The sequence below is a fragment of the Cannabis sativa genome, chromosome 8, assembly GCF_029168945.1.
Source record: "Cannabis sativa cultivar Pink pepper isolate KNU-18-1 chromosome 8, ASM2916894v1, whole genome shotgun sequence".
NCBI lineage: Eukaryota > Viridiplantae > Streptophyta > Magnoliopsida > Rosales > Cannabaceae > Cannabis > Cannabis sativa.
Window position 1 is genome coordinate 42,351,237 of NC_083608.1, and position 14,082 is coordinate 42,365,318.

The following is a 14,082-nucleotide window of genomic DNA, read 5'->3' on the forward strand; positions in this document are numbered from 1 at the left end:
TAGTAAGAGAGGAGACAAGGTAGTAGGCTAGTAGTAAAAGACTTGCTTTGGCTACTCAAGCTTGGTTACAATTTGGAAGTTTGATGGGGTATTTATAGTTGCTCACCCCTTACACTTTATGGCTAGAATTATTTCTTCTAGATCTTTCTAGTTCAAAGATTTTATCCATACATTTCTACATATTTCTTAAGCATGCATAACTAGAAACTTCTAGACTAAAGTTTTCTAGAAATGCCTATGTTCTATTGGATTTCTACATGTCTAGAAAATTCTAAATTATTCTACAATTATCTAAAAGTTTAGAGTATGTTTTTCTACAAATGTGTAGAAAATTCTAGACTTAATTTAGTATTGTAGAAATGTGTATCAATTTCTAATAGAAACTTAAGTACACTGCAACAACTACATAAAATTACATAATTATACAGTGTAAAAAAAATACTGATTAAAATGTAATGTAAATCATAAAAATGGTAACAAAATAAATTCTCTTGGACGGCAAATGATATATTTTATAAAATATTAATATCTCACATGCATTTTTTTTTTCTTCGAAAAAAACAAGGCCGCTAAGCCTGCCATCATTGGGCAATATTATTCACAATGCTTTTGTTGTTCACCAACGTCATGTTTTAAAAAATAAAATACCAATTTTACTATGTGTGTATGTTTGTGGTGTTAGAAAAAAGAAATCATCAGTATTATAAGGTTTTCAACTTTAATAATTTTAGTATAAATAAGGCTTCACTCATATCCTTAATCATCACATAATAAAACAGTTCATTGTCACTTCACATTAAGAAGAGTAGGATTTTGCAAATAGCAAGAAAAATAATGGCTAAATATTCGAGCAAAGTGACCATCTTACTTAGTTTTGTTGCATTATTCTGTGTTTTTGTACTGATATCCATGCCCATTGCGGAGAGCATTCAAATTGGAAGTGAGTTATAATATAGTTGAATAATTTGGTAATTGTATTATAAATTATAAGTTTATTTTTTTTTTCTTTTAATTATTATTACAGGCGGTTTTGCTGGTAAGAAGAATGGTAAGCTGGTATGCCAAGGAATATATGGAGTACAAAGTGGTGATAATTGTGCTGGAATAGTTAAAATGTTTAGCTTGGATTCTGAGACCTTCACCTTTATCAATCCTAATCTTGTTTGCAACAACATCTTTGCCGGTCAATGGGTCTGTGTTAGTGGCCAACTCAACTAATTACTTACTATCATAGGCATAGCCTCAAAAAAAAAAAAAAAAATAAATAAGAGAGAGATAGAGACAAGTGTTTTCTTCTCCATATTATGTATCAACATATTTCCTAATTATGCATATGATTATGCATGGTTGAAGGGCAATGTGTGCTTTGTTTGTTTGTAGTCAATATATTATGTATCTTTAATTTCTTTCATAGTAAAATATTTGCAAATGAAGATGCCCAAGTGTTGTTTTCTTCATTTCTTTACAATTCCACTTCTTGCGTGATAAATTAGATCGAACCATCTAAGTTTTAAGGCATCAAAAATCAAAATGTTCACATTTTTCTACACTCGCAAAATTTACACACAAATATTAAATAATTCATATTTATAGCACATCATAGTACACTGAATGTTGTGTATGAATTGAGAGCAGTTACAGAGGAAGAGTTCTTCTTTGAGAGGAATGATTCAAATTATAACTTTGCCTTAACTAAAATTTTACAATTTTCACGCATTAATATGTTAAAAAGAATCCATTTCAAAAAAATTGTAAAAAAAAAACTGTGTATGATTAACAAAATAATAATACTGTAAATCTTGCCTCAAGTCAGCGATATATTGTTCAACTAAATGATCTATTTGCTTGGTTGGTAATTATGTTAGCATAAACAATATTGAAATTTGGAGACCACATACGAACTTTCCTGATCTGATTTAAGAGTTCATACTTTCAATTCAATTCAACAACGAATACATATTCAAAGATTTTAAGTATATAAAAACACTAGAAGATAAACAAACTAGTTTTCAAATCATTTTGGTAAAAATGCTGTGGGTAGAGATTGGATATCGATGTAAGATGGTAGATTCGCTTATGAACACATCGATAGTAATTACTCATTAAATTAGCTTGTGTTACTTGGCATCTGAATTCTGACTCCCAAAACGTTTTATTAAAGTTTGTGCTGAGTTATCAATATATGAAAGGACCCTTATGAATATGAAATAGTCGTTACACAATATCAAGTGCAAATAAATATGAAATAGTCGTTAACCCGATATGATTTTAACAATTGAGTAAATGTTGTGTTTGGCATAATTAAATTAAATAATAAAAAAAGATGTATCCCGGATCACTCATGTAAGTATTGTTTGTGGAATTTATATTGGGAAACTTACAAAAATATTGTAATTTGGATTAACTTTTACAAAAATACTATCACACAGAAATCTTTTCAAAAATACTGTATTTTTATAAAACACCAGTAAAACACAAAGCAGAACAACTCAAAACATCAATAGAACACTAGTAAAACACCAGTAGAACACCAGTGAAAACTTAACACAGTATACTGCAGTATGAAACTTATAAAAAAACACAGTAAAAAAGTAAAAAATACCGTCTGGCAGTATTTTTGTAAAAAAATGGAAAAATTAGTATATCATGTAAATTTCCATTTATATTACACTTAACTACCTAGCTACCAAATCTTAATCCCATTATAAAGTTTTAGTAATAGAATAAATACGGCATTTAGTGTAATTAAATTTATCAAAACAACAAAAAATAGTAACATCGCAAATTTACCATTTTTAATAACAGAAAATGAAGATTTGAAGACACACAAGTGCATAACCTATTTTTTTTTTTCATAATTTTATAAATATACATTAAATGATGGGTTGTAATTATTACAAAACCAAAATCATTTGATAATTACAATCTACCAACGATCCAATTCCAGAAAGATGGACGAAAACAATCCACCGAAAGGAAAGCAAAATATTCCATAAAACAGAAAAAAAAAAAAAAAAAAAAAAAAAAAAAAAAAAAGAACCCAAAATAATAAATAAGGGAAACAAAAGGCATTTTCATGACCCAATTCCACACCTAAAATATTATAAAATATGAAGAAACACTAAAAAGTCTCTAACAAGCAATGTAAGAGCTTATGACCACACATCATGTGATCACAAAGGCATAGAAAGAGACCTCAAATTTGTAAGATTATGTGGTTTTATTTCCCACGAAGTAACCTGATATGCTTCTTCAGGGAGTATAAAAGGCAAAGATATCTCACGAATCATCAATTCTCCACAAAATGGGCATTCACTTGCTATGGCATCATCCAACTGTGACCGAAGCTGTGCAATGAAAATTATCATGACCCAAACTAGAAACACAAACCCAACGTGCTAACAAGGCAACACAAATTTTCAATTTTCTTCAAGATAGAATCCCTTGACCAGGACCAAGAATATGTAACGAACTCTAACAGTGATAAAAATGTAATACTGACCTTATCTACAGGAGTCATGCTGGATATGGATTCTTCTGTTAAACTGCCATTTGAATCTCTACTGGTCTCCCCACCAAGTAATGTAATTTGCTTCTGTAGATCCAGTATGTACTCCGCCTGCAATAATAATAACAATGCACGAACAAACATCAGGTCTGAACGAGAAAGAACTGTCTGTTTTTTATAATTGGAAACAACTTAAATTGATGTCAACAAATACGAAAGAAAATACTCCAACTTACCTGAGCTTCATTTGTACAACGGGTCACATGCGCAATTAAGCAATGTGAATGAAAGGCGTGCCCACATGGAAAGACATAGAAAGGTGGCATTGGTCCCACTGATGTGTAGCCACGTGTTTGATATTCCCTCCCTGCCGTTAATATTTTACGCTTACATACCTGATAATCCAGATAACATGGAAGTCATATTTCGGATAACATGCAATATTAAATAGGTGGCTAAGCGTCTCATGAAAACAACAAATTCAAGGTTGACTTGGAGTTGAACAAATTGAATTGACTGAGAATGTATGGTGTTGTAGTACAAAAGACCCAAAAATGGAGGGCCACGAGAATAGTAAATACCCCGCATTCCTCTTCACATTCAATCACAGCATATCTTTGTGCAAGTGCACTGATATCATTTCTGATGTTGTCTGCACCATGTGTTGCATCATTCATCTCCTCTTTCAGCAATTCAATTTGCTTGTTGTAGTCTTCTAACGATGAGCATATTGCCTCCTGCAAAAGATACATACAAGAAGAAAAGAAAAAGTAGACTGAAGTTTTAGCACGGAACAAATTAATCACAAAATCAGCTAAAAAAGAAGAGGAATCAATCATAAAAAATTAACAGTCAGGAAGATATCTAAGGATTCTCACAAAAAGAAAGGAAATAAACAGAAATGTAGATACCAGATACTCATACCAACTAAAACTTTTTGAGGAAAAAACTAATACACTAACAAGTAAAGAACACAGAGTAAGAGTCATCCACAGTGACAATAAGAAAAACAAGAGAACAGTCAAGTGAAAGTGTGAATCATATTTTTGAAGTGCTGGCTGTTATGTCGACAGTTTGACTGGAATGAAAGAATGTAATTTTAAAGATAAAAGAGTCTTCTAAAGCCTCTGAAAAAAGAGAGAGGTCTTATTGTTATTGAAGTGCTTGTTATGTTTGTATTTTTCGTTTTGTTTGGCAGGGCATTGAACTTCAATTGAAACTTGTAGTTTATACCTTAAAGTCATCAATTAAGGCAAAGTCTGGAAAGAATGGCAATATGTCTTCTATCTTCAAAAGGCCATCAGTTTCCTTGAGAAATGCTATGGCCTTCCGGATGTTGTCCCTTTTAGCTCCCTTTTCCTGTTCAATAACATGTTTGGCTACCATTAGCCAAAGCTTCTTCCTCAGATCTTCGTCATCCTCAACCTTATCAGCTTCAGCCATCGCAAGCTCTGGGTCAACCTACAATGCGAGATAGGGCGATTAAAGACCTATACATAACAGATTGAAGAGTATGATCAAGAAAAACATTAGTAATTAAATTCATCACCTGTAGGGCAAGAGCAACTGCTTCTTCATGCATAGACATCATGCTGTATATATGAACACAAGCACGCATGCGCTTTTCCTTGAGGCAAAGACGCAAGGCATACTTTGGATCATAGAAGAAATCAGGACCATTTTCCCGCCCTTTTCCAAATTTGCATTGTAGGAATCGCAACAATGCACTATCATCTTCCTGATTTCATAAGCAAAATCAACAATAAATTCACTGGTAGTCTACTCTCTGAGCATATGCAAGGTCAGAACAACATTTAATCTTCACAAATCACATGTTAAATTGGAAAACAAAATTTTGTTTAAATTTCTGCTGATCCTGTTTGTGTCAAACCACTTTTTATCACACTGACTTTATTGACTGATACAAAAAATTGCACTTGATAGTTTTGTTCTGTAAGAAATATAGAAGTCGAACATTTTGATTGATGTGCTTGGTTTTATTAAAAAATGACCAGAGACCCATAACATGACTTGGATGTTCAAAATCAAGATAGACTGACCCATAATTCACTTGTTGGAATGCAATATAATTGACCATGTGCAGCTTAAAAGCATTTCTTTTAACAAAAAAAAGTAAAATAGAAATTATAGTAAATGAATGACAACCTGCTTGGCATACAGAGTGAGAAGCAAGTTGTGAACTCCAGGGTCCTCATTATGCAAACGATGAACACAGTATTCCAAATATTTGATAACTTCATGAGTTTCATTCCTGCATGTGAATTCACGGCAAAAGAGATTTTTAGCATATTAGTAATCAAGATTTCTATCCAAGAAATACTTAAAATATTAAATTTACAGCAAAGAAGGAAATCAAAGCACAAAACGCAACTTCTAATTTCCTCATTTTACTGCTGAACCCTACAATCTTGGGGGAGGCAAGAAACTCTTAACTAATTGCTAGGTTGGTCTCCATGAGGAATCGAAAACTAAACCTAAATCAACTTCTACTTATTAATCCCAAAAGAACTAAGGAGTCATTTTTTTAATTCTTCCCAAGATTTATGTCTAGTTTTAAGCAATTTATTGAAGCATGTAACTGATAATATATGTCAAAGAGTAAGTCCGTTGGTGTGCATTTTGCATTTAATCATAAAAATGTCCATGAAAATGCACGTTGCTTGCAAATTACTTTGCATGAGGTTCACTTGAGTAACGCATCATTGCAGGAATCAGTTTCCGTGGGTTGAGTTTGTTTGTTGTCATCCATGATTCCACAGTTTCATAAGCATCAAGCATGATCAGGTCTGGGGCAAACTTGTACTGCAGTAGCAATTACAAGTTCACATTAAGTATACATGTGGTAAAAATCAATTTTAATTGAAATTTTTGGATATCATTACCTGAAGGTCTAAGGGAACAGATGGCTTCTGAAGCACTTCCAATGCTTTCTTTGCTTCTCCTTGCTAATGCCAGAAACCATGTGAAAATACTTATCAACTTAAACAAATTGGCCTAGGATATATATAGAAGTGAACTGAAAAGCTCATTGGAAAAGAATGATAGTTCTAATAGTGTTAGTTTAATAAGTACCAAGTCCTATACAGAAAAAGAAAGAAAAAAGGAACACAATCCTGCATTTCACAGCTGTGAAATGTATATAAACATATTTGCTAGATTTTAAGTGATGATAAATTTACTTTGAAAAGGAATTTTGTTGAACAATTAAAAATAAAGGAGGTAGATGTTGATACTTGTGTATGTGTATTTATGGATTAAAGTACAGAACTAGTAGAAAACATTAGTAAATGCGATTTATAGTGACAACGTTCACAAAACTAAAATGCTTAAACAGAAAGGAATGATGAAGCACCTGTATGTAATGATGAATTACAATTTCGTACTGCTCCTTTAAACTGGCAAAAAACACCAACTCTTCAACCCGACCATAACTGCAAAATATTGCTAAATAATTAATTCTAGTGTTCTTTGATATAACAAACAACATCAAAATGATCAAGTGATTATGTAAGAAAAAAATGGTTGATACAGTCTCTGCTTATGCACAGCTATTATAAATGTTTACAAGAAAAAAAATAACTCCTGTCATTTGTAAGCATGCACGGAAAAAAGCAACTAAAATTCTAATATAAACTTTCATCTACACTAAGACAGAAAATAAGTAACTATTGCTTTCATACTTTCATTAAAAAAAATGTGATTAACTTACAGAGGATCCTGTCAACAATTACCTCTCTAAAAGTTTCATTGTAGTTGCCTCATCCAACACATCCTTGCAGTCACTGAGAAAAGCACAAAACTCTTTAATTATTGATTGGTACTCTGAATCATGGCTATCCAAAGCAGTTTCATCTTCCAAGAGTAGACGATTAATCTGAAATGGAAAGATTAAGTTTGAAATTTATCTGAAACAGCATCAAATAGTAATAAATTATGGAGGATAGTGATAGTAAACATCAAAATGTTCTGCCATAGATGTAAATATGTATAATTTTGTGTTCATGAAATTTGACTCATCTCTATCAGATAAGTCAGTTTCCCATGCAGAGTTCTACTATTGGCTTGTTTACACATTGGTTCCTTTTTCTTTGGGAATTTTTCGCTCCCTTTTTTTTTTTTTTGTCAATTTGGAAAATTTATTTTTAATAATATCTCATTTTTAAGGAAAAAAAAAATCAGAAAATAAAACTTAATAGTAATTGACTTTCTCAGACTCCTTAAGCTTAGTGGACTAATGTAACAGAAATATGCAGATAGTAGAAATTTGACTGGCAAACTGTTCTTAGTTTTTCTGTTAACTGAAGACATTATCATATCTACTTTATCATCTAGGCAATAGGACAAAAAATAAAGGGCGAAATCAGAGTTCTTATATCCAAACTTTATGTGCGCACACACACCCAAAAAAAAGAACAAATGAGTGGGGGTAAATAAAACCTTGTCCAAGTATAATTCAGTTGCCCAAGTTGAAATCATTGTTATCTGGCACTTGTCACCTTTTGCAAGATTATCAATTTTCCGTAGTAAAAAAGTTCTCAAAGCATCCTGCAAGTAGGCAAAGTACTTAATAAAAATGAAAGTCTGCATCTATCATTCAAATGGAACAAATTTGACCAAGAACGTTATTTGGCAGTTACCTGTTCGCTCACAGTAATAAACTTCAGAGTAATCTCCTCAAATGACAATATGTAGTTAATCTGCAATACACTCCAATCAGTTACAAAGTTGTCATTTTCTATTGAATAATTAAATTATATCTATCGAAAGAAAACTCTATTCAGACGGTCCATGTATTTCGTGCCCGGTTCACCTGAACATGTTCCCACCTTTGGAACCAGTCCATCATAACTAATGCAATATAAATAGGAATAAATTATTTACTTTATCAAGAAAGTAGGTAATATACTTTGGCATAGAAAGATGCTGCTCTAAGATAATCCTTGGAAGCAAAAGCAGCTTCAGCCTGCAACCAATATAACTCCTATTGAATTAGTAATAAATTCAGAAAACTTTCTGGCAATAATTGGTAGGGCGCATATTTGTTTTGAAAATGAACAGAAAATGAGGTCTATATTCAGAACAGTAACTGACCTGCAAAACATAAACTTGGTCCCTCTGAAGTGGGTCGCGGCAATTTGCTAAAGCTGCAGCATACTCCTTCATGTCAAGATAGACCTTCCACATATCTCGACCTTCATCATTGACTGACACCTACATATGCTCTCAAAAAACCAATATATAAATATTCACTAATAGCATAAAATGGAATGAAAAAGTAAAGCCACCCCCCACCACCCATTTCTAAAGGGATAAAGAAAATTTGTTAAGAGATAAACCTGGAAAATAGAGTTTTGGTCATATGCGTAGAACAATCCAGCAGTGGCATCGCTGCACAGCCCAATGACACCCCTTGAAACTGATTCTGATGTTTGATCAAACTGAAGTTCCTCTATGATTTGCTCACTAATTCTGTTTACAACCTACAAAATTAATAAGATAATAAAACAAATACAGATTTTTAGCAATACAAGGGTAAGACACATTCAAATATACAAAGAGGCCTGATAGTATGTAATATTTATCACTAGCAGTCCCAACTTTAGGTCTCAATAGGCAATACAATCACAAAAAATCACCGAAGACAACTGCAGATAGTAAGTGGTAGTTTACAAACCCACCTTAACCTTGTTTCCCACAAGAAGCAAGAAATGAAATTCAGACAGAGCCATAGAACTGGGTTTCACTGCATCAGCACCATCAGATAATTTTGAATTTATTAAAAGGGCCTTATTTTCGACAAAGTTTTCATCTCCATTTGAAGAACTGCAAAAGAAATTCCAAATAAGGAAGTTGGGATGGTAAAGGTTTTTCTGAGTATAGCTTCACATAAAAGAAAAATCAAAACAATAATATGAAAGTACTACAACCATGTTCAAAAGCAAATCAAAAAAACTAGTGACAGTGATGATAAGGAATAAAAGAATCTACACGAATGGCTTATGTGATCACTGAGGTAAGAAGAGAAAATTCCATTATCTACCTGTGTTGAGCTCCAAAGTTAAGATCCCCATGATAAATACCAACACCAGAAAGCCATGCAAAATGTACAGCTCTTCTTTGCTTAATATAGTAGTGCAGCTCACTGAAGAAAAGCAAAACTTAGCTTCTGGTCAGAGTATGTCAAAGAGAGTGGATCATTATCAGTGAAACCACTGATAACAGCACATACCTGTTTGGAATTTCACCAGGAAGTGTCATGAAATGCACAGCTCTATCCAAATAACCCGCGAAAACAGTCTAGAAATAAGCAAAACCAATATTCAAAAGTAAGAACACTAATAAGAAATCTATAGTTCCAATGCATAAAATCATGCATGTAAAGAATTTCCATTTTTTTTCCCTATTTCTGTTATTTCACTCTTTATTTTCTTGCAGGAATACAGATTGTTCAACTCGCTGGAAGAAGTTTTAAATAAGAAAAACATTTGCAAATTACATGCCAGAATCATATCACCAAGGAAAATGCATGCAACTTCTAAAGAAAAGGTGTGAAATTTAATTTACCTCCAATGATCCAAAACCAGTAAAAGAATAAAGTCTTGTGGGAGTGACAGCCATGATATAGTACCTAGTCCCACTTGGTACGCTAGTAGTTTCCATCTGTATTTAAGTAAACAACAAGAAGAGGTAAAGTCAAATTTAAGTTGAATTTAAACAATAACCTATTTGTCCACTTGTGTGTGTGCAAGTTACCAAAGTAGAGACATACAAAGTAAAGAGAGTTAAAACTAGAGTGACTTCTCCAAAGAAAAAGAAAGAGAACCTGCAGACCCGTGAAGGCTTCAGGAATTTCTACCATTTCAAACAAAAACTTTACATACTTCTCCTTTTTATCCTTCTCATCCACTGCAATCTCATAAAGTTGTCCATTGTCTGTACCGAGAATTACTTCCTTTGTAGAAGCTGAATTTGGGATATGATTAAATTAGGCAGCTAAAATAGATACAAAGATAGGTAGAAGCTGCATTTTAAGAGATTATACTGGATAGCTAAAACAAACCGATATGCACAACATTTTAGGCCACGAATTGTCAAGAAACCAATAAATTACCTTCTGTGATCTGCTGTCTGTTCCAGGCTACAGCATTCACAACAATACCCTTTAGTTTGCTTAAGAGACGGGGCTTACTCCATTTCGCATGAGTATAAAAGGTATCTGCACCCCCACTACCAACAACTGTGGCAATACAATGGCTCCCACCAGGATCAACAAAAACTCTATGGATAGACTGATCGCCAGGACGACCCGCAGAAAGATCAATATCTATATCTCAAACAATTATATAGCCATTAATAGATATATATATATATATAAAGATATATATATAGAGAGAGAGAGAGAGACCGAACCAAGCCAAACACAATAAGAGAATTGTCTCAGAAGTTACAAGTTATAACCAGATGTAAATTGTAAGCTCTTGCGTTTTGTATGCTAATCTATGTAATTACATGCTAGCACAATTCGCGTTTTAAAAAAGAAAGTTTCAACTCAATTTACATCAACCTTAATTCAGACACAGCTTCAAATACAAAAGTAGCAACTAAACTCAATACCCAGTATGATCCTTGGTTCAAAATTCAAACTGATTTTAGTCTTTATATTATCGAAACAAGTAGAATTCATCCTGAAGCTTTCCACCTGATTAAAAAACTTCAAAAAAAGGTTAAAACTTTGTTTTTTTTCTTTTTTCTTTTTTTTTTCTTTTTTATGGTAACGATAAAGTTCTAATTTTTCAACAGTTTCACCGAATGCAGAACCCATTACTGTATAAGCAAGCAAACTTATTTCACATTGTTCAAACCTTCATTCACAGAACTTTAGAAAATTCAATTATACTTTAAGAACATACCATACGAATCGCCGACCCCAAAATCATGGCGAATGACCCATCCTTTGCTAGTTCCCAATATAATCACGTCATTCCCAGCAGCCATACATGTGATTACTCCACGCCCCTTAGCCGCATACCTTTCTAGAAGATCAACCGTGAAGACCTGCCTACCTGGATCCATTATCCGAATTCGATTAAGAGCAACAACAAAATAGCCTAATTATACCTCAAACTTCCCAATTCAATTTCATTTTGGTTCTTCAAAATGAGCCGAAGATGGAAGTTCAACTGGCCGGCGATCAAATTGGAATTCGCAGAATGAAAAAGATTTTTGAGCCCCAGGCTGGCGAGCTATGTTTATGTTAAATCACTGTCATATTTTTTTTCACTGCCAAAAAAAAAAAAAAAAAAAAAAAAAAAAAAAACCAAAACAAAACAAAACCATTTTCTAAACGACGTCGTTTTCTTCCAACGCACCGTTTTATGGATTGTGGAGCGGCGGTGGAGGGCCCAATATGGGCCCAATCGTGCTTTGAAGTCCAATTAAAACGAAATACACTACTTAATAAGAGCTTTAAATCAAAACGGAGCGTCTACAAGGAGCGGTTTCGAATCCAACGGCTAATATTGCACCAAGCTCTACGCAACGACTAATTTCTCCCAACGGTCAGAAAATCTCAAAATACAAAATTGTCTTCAATGCAAAGAAACCGCTCTGGTTTTATTTTTTCTTACACAATCAAGTCACTCTCACTTTCCACCATTATCGCCCGTAAAAAACCATTAAGCAAATCGTTTATATAACCTTTCGACATTGTAGAAATCGTTTATACCCATTTAGTTCGTTTAGAAATGAGTAGTATTCTTCAGTACCCAGACACCATGGATGGGCCAGACCTTCAGGTATGGAATAATGCTGCGTTCGACGATGATGATTTTGAATGCTCTGCCTCTACCATTAAAGCTTCTTGGTCTACTCTGCATTCAGATTTGGTGAACCGTTCGTTTGAATCATTTGAATCTGATTACAGCAAAGAGAATCTCAGTCCCCGGTTTATGAAAACCCCTGTCACTGTCAAATCTTCTGTGCCCATTAAGCCGCTTCAGCCCAATAGTGCCATCTTAAACTCTCATGCAAGGCCATTGAAGTTTGAGCATTTTTCGAAAGAAGGGCAAAAGGAGCGTGATGAGAAGAAGATTGATTCGGAGATTGAAGAGATCGAGATCGAGATTAGTCGATTATCGTCAAGACTAGAAGCGCTTCGAATTGAAAAGGCTGAACGAAACAAGAAGACGATCGAGAGGCGAGGAAGAATAATTCCAGCCAAGTTCTTGGAGCCCAAACCGAGTGTTAAGATCGAAGAAAGTACCAAACCGAAATCGAATCGCAGAGGTCTTAGTTTGGGTCCGTCGGAGATTATTTCCGGAGCCGGATTCCGACGATTGAGCAAAATTGAAATTACCCCTGTTCAGACAATCCAGAATCGCAGGAAATCTTGCTTTTGGAAGCTTCAAGATATCGACGAATTGAGGGTAACTAAGGAAAGAGGTAAGAGTTTAAGTCTCAGTCCTAAATCTCGAAAAACCACAACCAAAACTCAACCTCCACCGAAACAAGCCGCTACGACTGTGGGTTCTAAAAGGGCGGTGAAGAAAGAAGAAGCTGTTATTTCATCGATTCAACCTAAGAAGCTATTCAAAGAGGGAGAAAAATCGGTGGCCGCGAAAAAGCCCGTTAAGACGGGGAGAGTTGTGGCGAGCCGGTATAATCAGACGCCGGGGAATGATGGCCGGAAAAGGTCTCTACCTGAAGATGACAAAGACGAAAGCAGGAGAAACGACAACAAGAAACGAATGTCGTTCACCGGAAAACAACGTGGGGGAGGGAGAGAGTTGTGTAGGAGTCAAGGAACGGAGAACAGAACGAAGAAGAAGTGGGAAATCCCACACGAAGTTGTTGTTTTTAAAGGCTTGGACGAGGAGGAGTGCCAGAAGTCACCATTGCCTGAAACTCTGACTGCAGATGTGCTTCCCAAGATCAAAATATTCCGATGTGTTAAAGAGAGCCCAAGAGACTCAGGTCCGGCGAAAAGGGTAGTTGAGTTGATTGGGAAGAAATCCTACTTTTGCTCCGATGATAAGATTGAAGGACCATCGTCGTTTTGTCAAGCTCTGAGTTTTGCTGAAGAGAAGATGGTGTAGAGAAGAAAGAACAAAAAATTAAATATATATAGAGAAAAGAGAATTGCTGAAATTTGGTGCACTCAACTGTAAACATAACTCTTGTTATGATTGAGTTGAATTTTAATAGTTTCTTGTGTAAGTTCTTTTTTTTTTCGGAATGCTTCGTTTTGTGTCTGGTTAATAAAAGAATGAAAAATGTGTATGATAAAGAGTTTATCTTTCTCAATTTCCTATTAATTATTCTCTTTTATCTTTTGGTAAACATGGAGGTAAAGTATTGAAATTTGATAATCAATGACAAAAATACTTGGAGGGTTGAAAAGGAAAAGAAAATAAAAAGTTGAAGAGGTCGATCTCTATAGTCTATACCCAGCCTCTTCCCTTGCGAGTCTTCTCGCCCCTGAATGAAGCCAATAGAGTCTATAGAGACACTATCGAGTCTTGTTGTGACAACTTTTGAATACGGGTTCTCTCTAT

At 34.2% G+C, this 14,082-nt stretch overlaps 2 protein-coding genes across 2 annotated transcripts; one reads left to right on the forward strand and one right to left on the reverse strand.

The window, feature by feature from the left end:
* Positions 1-2,831: 2,831 nt before the first annotated feature.
* LOC115699099 (vacuolar sorting protein 18) lies at positions 2,832-11,993 on the reverse strand. Its single transcript, XM_030626336.2, has 23 exons — positions 11,440-11,993; positions 10,641-10,853; positions 10,353-10,492; positions 10,094-10,189; positions 9,759-9,826; positions 9,570-9,671; positions 9,208-9,352; positions 8,866-9,009; positions 8,621-8,740; positions 8,436-8,492; positions 8,167-8,226; positions 7,967-8,074; positions 7,261-7,403; positions 6,882-6,960; positions 6,412-6,474; positions 6,201-6,331; positions 5,675-5,780; positions 5,058-5,246; positions 4,742-4,969; positions 4,090-4,245; positions 3,745-3,903; positions 3,503-3,619; positions 2,832-3,347 (listed from the first exon to the last, which is right to left on the reverse strand). Exons 1-23 carry the CDS (start codon positions 11,600-11,602, stop codon positions 3,174-3,176), a joined length of 2,961 nt encoding a protein of 986 aa, XP_030482196.1. The 5' UTR covers positions 11,603-11,993; the 3' UTR covers positions 2,832-3,173.
* Positions 11,994-12,273: 280 nt separating this feature from the next.
* LOC133028934 (uncharacterized) lies at positions 12,274-13,831 on the forward strand. The gene has a single exon (XM_061102989.1). The coding sequence runs from the start codon at positions 12,274-12,276 to the stop codon at positions 13,621-13,623; it is 1,350 nt and encodes a 449-aa protein (XP_060958972.1). The 3' UTR covers positions 13,624-13,831.
* Positions 13,832-14,082: the final 251 nt, after the last annotated feature.

Coding starts and splice junctions, on each gene's coding strand:
- LOC133028934 (XM_061102989.1), top strand. CDS start 12,274: ATGAGTAGTATTCTTCAGTACCCAGACACCATGGATGGGCCAGACCTT.
- LOC115699099 (XM_030626336.2), bottom strand. CDS start 11,602: ATGGATCCAGGTAGGCAGGTCTTCACGGTTGATCTTCTAGAAAGGTAT. Junction 6,332..6,411: donor CTGTTCCCTTAGACCTTCAG/GTAATGATATCC, acceptor TTGCTACTGCAG/TACAAGTTTGCCCCAGACCT. Junction 4,970..5,057: donor CAGTTGCTCTTGCCCTACAG/GTGATGAATTTA, acceptor CTCGCATTGTAG/GTTGACCCAGAGCTTGCGAT.